We start from the raw sequence: 10,397 nt of genomic DNA, 5'->3' as shown, positions 1-10,397 counted from the left end.
GTTTTTCTATGTAATCATTGGCATAACAGAACAAATAGCCTTGAATAAAAATAGCTTATAATAAAGCAAAAGAGCAAATTATTTTAAATTGGTCTTTATTGACATCATTTGAATAACAATATTTTCCACTTTAAACAATTAATCCCCCTATATTGCCTCGTGTGCTGTGTGTAAAAAGTCATATCTAAAATCACCAGCCCAAGATGAAACAATCAAAGAAAATAGGCTAAATGATTGAGCTCATAATAGAACATTTTCACTTGGTTCCTTTGAGAAATAATGAAGAGAGATATTCACATATTGAAGGAGAATGTGGGCTACTGTAGGAAGATCTTTAGCAATGGAACTATGTAAGACATTCCCTCCTCTCATCCCAGGTTCAGTCTCTCTGAAATGCCTGGACATTCCCAGAGAGTGGGAAGGGGGATGAAAGTCAAAGGTGGAAAAATATTATTCTCCACATCCTTTCTCTCACTGGTACAGTTGATGTCTTCCCTGCAGGGGTGGCCTAGTTCACGATGCGCTGTTGATAGAGAGGCAATGTTTTAATCCTCTAATCCTACAGAGGAGGAAACCAAGAGCACCTATGTAAAATATCATTTCTCTGACCAAGATTATTTCACATTGTGGAGTGACAGTGACGTATTAAGGGCTGTATATTGCCTTTAAAAAAAGCTCAGTATTTCATTCCTGGGTCTCAGTCGCTCACTTGATAGACTCTTTAGGTTCTGTGCTCGCTGCTCTCCTGACATACTGTCAGGCTCGTGGCTGCCCTCCTGTGGCTGCCAGGTGGGCAGAGAGTGACGCAGGGGCCTGGCACTGCCCACCCTGAACACACAACAACACACAGTCACATTACAATCAAAGGAGTGTTAGGCAGAATTGCAACAGGTTCAAAACAGGTTACCACCATTAGTCACCTTTTATCCGATCATGGTATGCTTGGCTTTAATAACCAATGGCTTACTTTATCAAGCATAATTGAGTGTCTGCTGTGTTAGATTTGATATTAACTGTAGGAGGGAAACCCCCTGAATCCAACAATCAGTCCTCAATGTCTGAATATGGTTGTGTTCAACGTATCACCAAAATCATTCTGACATTTTAGACACTAATGAACAAAGAACATGTTTATTTATTTTACCAGGCGTCAGGATCAGTAGTTCGGAAGCCCTTGGCAAACGGGTTACTGGCTATCTTCAACTGGGTGATCTGAGAGAGAGAGAGATTTTTGATTTGAACAGGATCCCTCGTCAATGGCGACAGCTAGTCTCATTGGGGTCTGACACATAATGAAAAAGACATTATAGACAAAAGACTTTAAAATGTACATATATTTAAAAACATTAACATGTAGTGTGTGTGTGTGTGTGTTTATCTATCAGCTACACATACATTTCAGCACATACACACAAAAAGTAGGTCACATGGGAGGCAGTCGTTTTGCTGCGAGGTGTTGCTTTATTCGCGTTTTGAAACCAGGTTTGCTGTTCACTTGCGCTACATGAGATGGGAGGGAGTTCCATGCAATCATGGCTCTTTATAATACTGTACGTTTCCTTGAATTTGTTCTGGACCTGGGGACAGTGAAAAGACCCCTTGTGGCATGTCTGGTGGTGTGATTTTGTGTGTCGGTGCTGTATATAAGTTGACTATGAAAACAGTTTGGAATTTCCAATACATTATTTCTTATAAAAACTAGAAGTGATGAAGTCAGTCTTTCCTCAACTCTTAGCCAAAAGAGACTATCATGCATAGTATTGATATTAGCCCTCTGATTACAATGAAGAGCTAAACTTGCCGCTCTGTTCAAGGCCAGCTGCAGCTTAACAAGATCCTTCTTTGCGACACTTGACCATATGACTGGACAATAATCAAGATAAGATTAAACTAGAGTCTGCAGGAGTGTGGTCTCCAAAAAGCTGAGCATCTCTTTATCACGGACAGACACTCCCCATCTTTACAACCATTGAATCAATCTAAGGTAACAAACACTAAGTAATTTAGCCTACTCAACTTGCTAAACAGCCATGCCATTCAGCTGAGGTTTAGAACAGGGAATGATATACATGTACCAAATAAAATGCTCTTAGTTTTACAGATGTTCAGGACCAGATTATTGCTGGCCACCCATTCTAAAACTGACTGTAACTCTTTGTTTAGGGTTGCAGTGATTTCTGTCAATATTCATTTTTTTATGCATGAATACGATGTCTCACTGTTTGTTGTTGGCATTTCCTGCCTAAGGTTCCCCACTTCACCAATTAAGTAATCAGTAAAGTAATTGGCAACATCAAATGGTTTTGTGATGAATAAGGCATCTGATTAGATGAAAGATGGAGTTGAATTTGTCTTTCTGCCCATAATTTCATTTAAAGTAATGTGATCATCTTTATATCATTGATCTTGGCTTCATAATACAGTTTCTTCTTCTTTTTGTTAACTTTAGTCATATAATTTCTCAATTTGCAGTAAGTCAGCCAGACTTATTAGACACTCCTTTTGCCCCATCTATTTCAACCATACAGTTTTTAAATTCCTCATCAATCCATGAAGCCTTAACAGCTCTAACAGCTTCTTAACAAGTGGACGTTTATCAGTAATTGGAAGGAGCAATTTCATAAATTCATCAAGTGCAGCGTCTGGATGCTCCTTATTTATCACATCAGACCAACACCTATTTTTAACATCATCCACATAAGAGTCAGCTAAATCTTTTGTATGATCTCTTACACAATATTTTAGGCCCAGCTTTTGGAACTTTGGCTTTCCTGGATATAGCCACTGTATTGTGATCACTTTATCCAATGGGCACGGATACAGCTTTTGAACAAAGTTCTACAGTGTTAGTAAAAATGTGGATGATATAGTTCCTGCTGTGTTTGTAAACAACCTGGTAAATTGATTAATAACCTGAACCAGATTACAGTTACTGGTTACAGTGAGAATCTTCCCCTTGATGAAAATCTGTCAATATTTAGGTCCCCATGAAAGTAGACCTCTCTGTTTACATCACATACTCTATCAAGCATGTCACATTTTAACTTTATTTCTAAGGCTACATATATTAATATGGGGTATTTTTGCCCTTTCCTAGGTAGAGAGAGAGAGAGAGAGAGAGAGAGAGAGAGAGAGAGAGAGCGAGAGAACATAATCTGTCATCAATTTCAAGGCAGCATGTAGGGTGAATCTCCAATAGACATAATTCATACAAGACTGGACTATTTTGTCTCTGCAACATCATATGTAGTGACAGTTATAACATAGTCATTACATTACCCTGTGGTTCTGGTAGGCAGTGACGGCTATGAAGCGTGTTTCCGGGAAGGAGAAGGTGCAGAAGTTGCGGTGGGCATGAAGCTGGCTATCCCGCCGTGGGTCCACATACACCACATGGAATCGAGGCTGGTAACGATGCATGGAGTTCAAGATCATCTGGGTGTTTGACAAACAATCACAATGCACATTACATCCACACACAGGCACAACGACTCAGAAATACAAAGAATGTATAAAGAACACGAGCAAGTACTGATTGTAAAGATGTGTGTGTGTGTGCGTGCATGTGTGTCTGTGTCTGGACTGGTCGGTGTGTGTGTGTGTCTGCGTCTGGACTGGTCGGTGTGTGTGTGTGTATATGTGTGTGTGCTTGTCTTACATGTCCATTGTCATCCAGCAGGTTGTTGGTCAGTTTGAGTGCGTCGAAGGAGACCATCTGTTTCATCCACTGGGAGCCTCTGGCGGGGGAGTCAGGGTGGAAGTGCATCCTCCCCGGGGCCGCCACGTCGGCCCGGCCTGCCACCAGCCACGAGGAGCTGTGGAACGCATATCTACATACAGGAGAGCAAAGATACTATATTCATTGGTTGCACGTTGTGTCACTCCACTATTGAAAGTTCTGTTACATCAGGCTGAAAGTTCTACTCAATACATTCTCAATTGGCGCTGATTAAGATTTTGTGCATTATCTGGTACATATTATGTAGTACAATCAAGAAGAGGCTGCCAGGGTATGTACTGTACACCATAACCACAATATACCATATGATGATTCCACACAAACACTATTATGTGTAGATCTAGTGTATGTCTCTTATGCTGGCAGAGTGTGGGTAAAACCACAGAGCCTATAAATCACATTCTATGTAAGTCTATGGAGAAAACTCACCTGTATCTCTTGTCATCCACAGGGATGAAGTCCATGAGCAGCACATACTCCGCTGCAGGGTCCATCCCTGAGATACTCACCTGGAAGGTAGGGAACATCCTCCTACAAGGACCATGCATGACTCAGCAGCAACACAGTGATATGTGATTAGTTCAACCACAGTGAGTGTGTGTGTTTATGTGTGTGTGTTTACGTGTGTGTGTGTGTGTCCATTTGCGTTAGCATGTTCCTACCTCCCAGCCTTGGTGACGATCATCTCTGTGCCCAGCTGGTCAAACTGTTGCCACAGCGTGTGCATCTCCAGCTGAACTGTGACCCCCGTGACCTGGGGGGCTTTGGCACAGGTGGCCCCACCAGCTTCTGCACAGCAGGGCAGCGTGAGGGCACACCTGTGAGACAGCTGGGGAACTGGAGAGGAGAGGAGGAAAAAACACATGAAAAACAGGATTTCCCAAGAAAAGTCAGGTAGGAACCAATGAATTCAAACTAACGCAGTGAAGCTCCAGTACCATCCATACTGTTTGTGTTACAGTCAGAATCTCCAGTGGTGGGGAAACGCTTCAGATTTCTCCACTTTCAATTTCCATCAATTGGTCTTCTGTTCCACTGTTCACTGACCAGTCTGATGTCCAGTTTAGAGTAGAACTGTGACCACATCAAATCCCCTGCTTTAGTCTCAGACCGTTAGCTGTCCTTGGAGAAGCAGAGTGTCTGTGGTTGAGGGTACCACTGACTGGGTCTGGGACACAGAGGACTGGAACACCAAGCAGGCTTTATACAGGCTGGGACACTCAAGGGACCCTCGATCCCACCTCATCCATTACACTGTAATAAAGCCCACTGACATGCAATATTAACATACTCGCACACACAAGGACACACACACGCACACACAATGATCTGTAACAATCTATACATAGATACATGCACATGAGATGTGACAGAGGAGGAATGACAACATTTACTACTGCTTTCAGACAATTCTTTACAGTTTTATACCATGATAGGATGCACAAAGTGTTATTTTCGTTGAGATGCACTTCACTTTTTAGAAGTAGGTCATTAATTACACTAGTTGTCCTCCGTTATTGAGTGAGGACAGACATCCGACAGAGAGCCGCTGCTGCTATTGATGAAAAAAGAAATCTCTTCAACACCATGCTAATTGCTATCTTCAACTCTAATCTAAAGTTGCCTTGAGATGGTCACCAAAAGAGCTTCACCGTGTCGCGTCTGGGAGGAATTCTTATACATGCCGTATCCATAGGAATAATATAATAACAACATCTGCCATTTAAAAGATGCTTTTATCCAAAGCAACCTAGTCATGCGCGTATATATTTTTCCTATGGGTGGCCTGGGGAAGCGAACTCAGTCATTAACAACAACAAAAAGAACAGTTAAGACAAACCACGAAAACAGTAAGAGAATCACGTTGCAAAACACATTAAAAACAAACCAAAAACCAAATAGCAGTGGATACAAGTTTATAGTCCAGTTAGTACAGGTTTATTATCAAAACTATTACAACTGAGCAGTAGATAGCAGCAAATAGAAGTTTATAGTAGAATTAATGTCGGTTTATCATCAAACTATTACAACTTAGCAGTAGATAGCAGCAGATATGATTTGATAATACTGTCGGTGCAGGAAACAGCACCCACAATCCTGATGTTAGAAGCACCATACTCTACCAACTCAGCCGTTGAAGGCCCATTCCTACCCTCTTGCTTATTATCAAGGATTGTTGTTACATGTGAGGGGACAGAAGTTGGTATTGGTGGAAGAAGTCCACTCTATAAAGAACCAACTTATGTTTAGATGGCATGACTGATGATCAACCGTAGAAGTCAAGTGTAAACTCAAGAAGTTAAATGTTTTTCTCCACAGTCATACCCCCTCCCAATGCTCCAGTGTGTGTGTGTGTGTGTGTGTGTGTGTGTGTGTGTGTGTGTGTGTGTGTGTGTGTGTGTACTCTGTGATGGGAGGGTGATGATGGGGCTCAGCCTGAGAGGTGCTGAGTAGCACCCCATCCATCTAACACCGTCTCTAATGAAACTCTACGGGTCACGGCCTGCCAACACACTGACACCTCCTCCTTATTAACCCATTCATCAACCCTCTATGGCTATTAACACCACGACTCACATGAACTCCCATGATCTCCATGAATGGTCGCTGGTTTTCAGAGAAAATGATTAGAAAAGTCCATTCGTTAAAAAAAATCTAACTTTCAGATGAACCGTTCTTTTGAACCAATACTGTTACAGTGACGTGATATCCGTGTAAGAGACGTTCGCTCATTTCATTACATGCAATAGTTGCATCACTTCATTTTGATCATGTTGCGATCATAGAAAATAGAAAAATCATAGAACGCATATCGTTTTAGAACACAGAAGTGTGTGATACGAGACGTTCATACATAAACCCAACATGGCTATTTTGTCACAGAGCGCATGTTAGTTGTGAGAGCCACATGTAAAAGCTTGTTCTAAACAATACAATCCAAAGAAGTCAAACTCAGAGAATGAAATAGTATGAAACAGTATGTTTATTGAGCTGTTTTGAAGCACACAGCTATCTTGAACAAGCAGCAACACTAGAATATTCACACTTGATGTTCATAGTACAGTCAACATTATGCAGGCCCAGGATTGTGCACACAGGCCCTGAACACAACTCAAAACTGAATGTATGCAATAGTGCGTTAGTGTCTGCGCTTGCGTGTGCTTGAGCGCATATGGTGGTGCAAGAGTCCTGCCATGCCGCTGCAGAGGAAGTGCATCAGTGTGGCATTGGCGTGGTACGTATGGTGTGTGAGTCAGTGTGAGTGAGACGGGAAGGGAGGGAGGGTCCGGCTGAGAGCGTGTTTATGCCTTCATGGCCTGGCTGATGGTCTCGTAGAAAGCCAGGAGCTTTTGCTTGGCCTGTTCGGCTGCGGGGCCCACCTGGCCCTTGAAGTCCTCAGACAGGGGAGACACCTTCTCACGCACCTCACCAACAGCCTTGATCATCTGCTCCTTGTACTCCTCAGCGTAGGGGGCGGCCAGGGTCCTCAGCTCCTCCAGACGCTCGGTCAGCTTGGCACGGACAATCTCCACAATGGGCATGAGCTTGGTCTTGGTCTCCTCCACATTGATGGCCACCTTGGCGCGCAACTCCTCCACAACAGGCTCCATCTTGGCCCTGAAAGCCTCCATCTCGGTGCGGCGCAGTTCGATGTGCTCCTTGATCAGGGGCTCCAGCTTCTTGCGATACTCATCTATGTGCTTGTCCAGGACTGCCTTGAGTTCGGCACGCTTGGGCTCCAGCTGGGAGCGCAGCTCCTCCACGTCCTTCATGACCTCAGCGCGCACGGCAGCGGTGGCGTCAGTCAACTGGGTGCCGAAGGCTTCGCTGTAGGGGGCCAGGGACTGGGAGGTGGCATCAGCATACTGCTGGAGGTTGTCAAGGCTCTGGGTCAGCTGCATCCTGAGAGGAACACCAAGAAGAGGAGAGAGAGAGAGAGAGAGAGAGAGAGAGAAAGGGAGATAGAGAGAGATGGAGAGGGAGGGAGAGAGAGGGAGAGGGAGGGGAGAGAGAGAGAGAGGGTGGGAGAGAGAGAGAGAGAGAGAGAGACAGAGAGAGAGAGAGAGAGAGAGAGAGAGAGAAGAGGGAGAGAGAGAGAGATGGAGAGGGAGGGAGAGAGAGAGAGAGATGGAGAGGGAGGAGAGAGAGAGAGAGGGAGGGAGAGAGAGAGAGAGAGGGAGGGAGAGAGAGAGAGAGATGGAGAGGAGGGAGAGAGAGAGAGAGAGAGAGAGAGAGAGAGAGAGAGAGAGAGAGAGAGAGAGAGGGTGGGAGAGAGATATTGGTTTAGTTATCTGTGGAGGTTGGGCACCATTGAATTGAACCTTTTAAATTTGAATGGAGTGAGTGAGTGAGTGAGTGAGTGAGTGAGTGAGTGAGTGAGTGAGTGAAGAGGGAACGAGAAGATAGAGAAGACTAAATTAAACATGTCCTTACTTGTACTCTTTGTACTCTGTGTCATCCAGAAGGTCAATGGACCTCTGTGCGGTCAACTTCACCTGAGCTATGTACATGCTCAAGGCTGCCTTCACATGCTCCAGCTGAGAGGGAGCATCAGCCTGCATAGGAAAAGCCTGGGTACCTGGGAGAGGAGAGAGAGGGAGAGAGGGTCAGGCATTGGTTGGGAAACAGTGGTGAATGGCCCAGCACTTTAAAAGAATTGAGTAAGATTTCATTTTGAATTGTTCAATATACCAGAGCATGGTCCACACACACACACGATGCATTAAAATGTCACTACTACATAATCAATTCGGCAGCACTATGACAAGGCTGGGATACTAACCTGCGGCCAGCAGGATGGTTAGTGCGAGAGCCAGGAATTTCATGATGGAGGTCTGGGAGGAAAGAAGAGAACGGATGGTGAGCAATGAGCCCGACAAGAATTCCAATATTTGCAATTGAAACAGGGAACCATGGGAAGTCAAGATTGAATGGTTAAAAATACATTTTGAGCTCACAATATTTGAACAGTGCAACAAATGACTAATTGCAAAACACTCTAAATTAAACTTTAAATGTCACCAAAACCAAACAAGCCAATAATTCAAAGTCATTCTCCAGTTATTTGGAGAATCACAAGGAGCAAACCCACAAAGACACGCAACTCCAGGCTGCCCTCAATCAGTTCACCCCATGCCATATGTCAGCCTATTAAAAGGACCTCTAATCTGGTCAGATTACACAGAGCTGGATAGAGCTATACTGTTCCTACAAAGAGATTAACCCTCAACTCCTACCACCTAATCCCCAATCCCTGCACTAAGACAGACACATCACTGGATCACTGTGGCCCGGACAGTTGTTGAGAGTAATTCCAGAAAGCTATTGGCATAGGAAGAGAATTAGCGACATCTTTTTTTCTAGGACATTTAATAACATTATTTCTCCATTGTTCCCTTCCATTTCTCTAGTAAATTATAGTAAACTGTCTGAAAGAAGTATTGCTAAAGCGATAACTGCTGCCTAATGTATTTGTAACAGTTCATATCAAAGTGGTAATAAGCATTCCAAATAACAGACAAAAAAAGTTTCCTGAAAAATTCTAGTCTGCATTTCCCTCTCCTAGTTCCTCAGTCCTCTGCGTATGCAGACCAAGTCTTTGGCCTCTAGCCCCAGCCCGTAGCTCTCCCAGTCTGTTCTCTTACCTGGTGGGTGATTGGTCGTTATGAGACTGGGGAACAGGAGGGCCAGCTCTGTTTTTTTATAGGGATGGAGCAGCAGGAGGGGGGAGAGGTGTGAGAGGTTGTGTGCCTCCGTGGAGGTGGACCTCACCCCCACACAGTCTCACAGGGAGGAGCCGGGTACAATGGTCACCTGCTGAGTGCATTCAAGGGGAGTCAGCAAAGTGAAATGCTGTGGACAAACACTCCCACGCTAGTGTAAGTGCACACACACACACACACACACACACACACACACACACACACGTACGCACACACACTTGTCTGTGTGTGCATTATCTTGGATAATCCAATGTTCTTGTGTCTTTCTAAATGGCTATCTATTCTAATTGGGATATGGTTTATATATATATAGGTGAATAATTACAATCTCCACTTTGGCTGTGCTCCCAATGCCACATTCAACTCAATCCCCTTGTGCGATGGTAAAACTTTCACACACAAAACAACCACCATGTGCTCCATGATTGCTTGGGCCATTTGGCCTCCAGGACAATGGCCATTCTTGCCTGGTCCTGCTGGTCGACCTGAGCTGCTATCTCCTGTGGCATTACTGTGAGACATGAAAGGGCCAGACATACTGAGCAGGAGCCAGGGAGACGGGCCAGACAGCATGGGAGAGAGAGGTGACAGGAGCACCCTGAGGATGCGTTAGCATCTTGATGCTACCAAAGAACATTCACCATTCAAGGAGGATCATCTGTACCCTACGATGTAACTGCAATGATGAGATAGATATATGTTCTTCTTGTTCATTTGTTCACTGCATTGTTCACTAAAAAGAGAATGGATTATACATTATTGGAGGGGTTAGGGTTACCAAATGAGGGATACATGAGATTTGTCCCTGATTCAACACTGAAATAAAGCTAAAATAAACATACTAATATATAATAAGATTTTAAAGAGATAAGTGAGAGTTGTCTAGTTTTAAATACTGAAAGGTTTCAAATACTGCATTATCACTCACTATTGGT

At 43.9% G+C, this 10,397-nt stretch overlaps 2 protein-coding genes across 2 annotated transcripts; both read right to left on the bottom strand.

The window, feature by feature from the left end:
* Positions 1 to 98: 98 nt before the first annotated feature.
* LOC118397265 (T-box transcription factor TBX1) lies at positions 99 to 6,551 on the bottom strand. Its single transcript, XM_035791864.2, has 7 exons — positions 4,402 to 6,551; positions 4,169 to 4,270; positions 3,659 to 3,830; positions 3,280 to 3,435; positions 1,145 to 1,212; positions 710 to 828; positions 99 to 523 (listed from the first exon to the last, which is right to left on the bottom strand). Exons 1-7 carry the CDS (start codon positions 4,602 to 4,604, stop codon positions 369 to 371), a joined length of 975 nt encoding a protein of 324 aa, XP_035647757.1. The 5' UTR covers positions 4,605 to 6,551; the 3' UTR covers positions 99 to 368.
* A 153-nt stretch (positions 6,552 to 6,704) lies between these two features.
* On the bottom strand, positions 6,705 to 9,487 carry LOC118397264 (apolipoprotein A-I-1). Its single transcript, XM_035791863.2, has 4 exons — positions 9,385 to 9,487; positions 8,523 to 8,574; positions 8,174 to 8,318; positions 6,705 to 7,642 (listed from the first exon to the last, which is right to left on the bottom strand). The coding sequence occupies exons 2-4, from the start codon at positions 8,563 to 8,565 to the stop codon at positions 7,042 to 7,044; spliced, it is 789 nt and encodes a 262-aa protein (XP_035647756.1). The 5' UTR covers positions 8,566 to 8,574; positions 9,385 to 9,487; the 3' UTR covers positions 6,705 to 7,041.
* Positions 9,488 to 10,397: the final 910 nt, after the last annotated feature.

The sequence above is a fragment of the Oncorhynchus keta genome, chromosome 18, assembly GCF_023373465.1.
Source record: "Oncorhynchus keta strain PuntledgeMale-10-30-2019 chromosome 18, Oket_V2, whole genome shotgun sequence".
In the NCBI taxonomy this organism is placed as follows: domain Eukaryota; kingdom Metazoa; phylum Chordata; class Actinopteri; order Salmoniformes; family Salmonidae; genus Oncorhynchus; species Oncorhynchus keta.
This window is presented reverse-complemented; position numbering and strand designations above follow the sequence as displayed.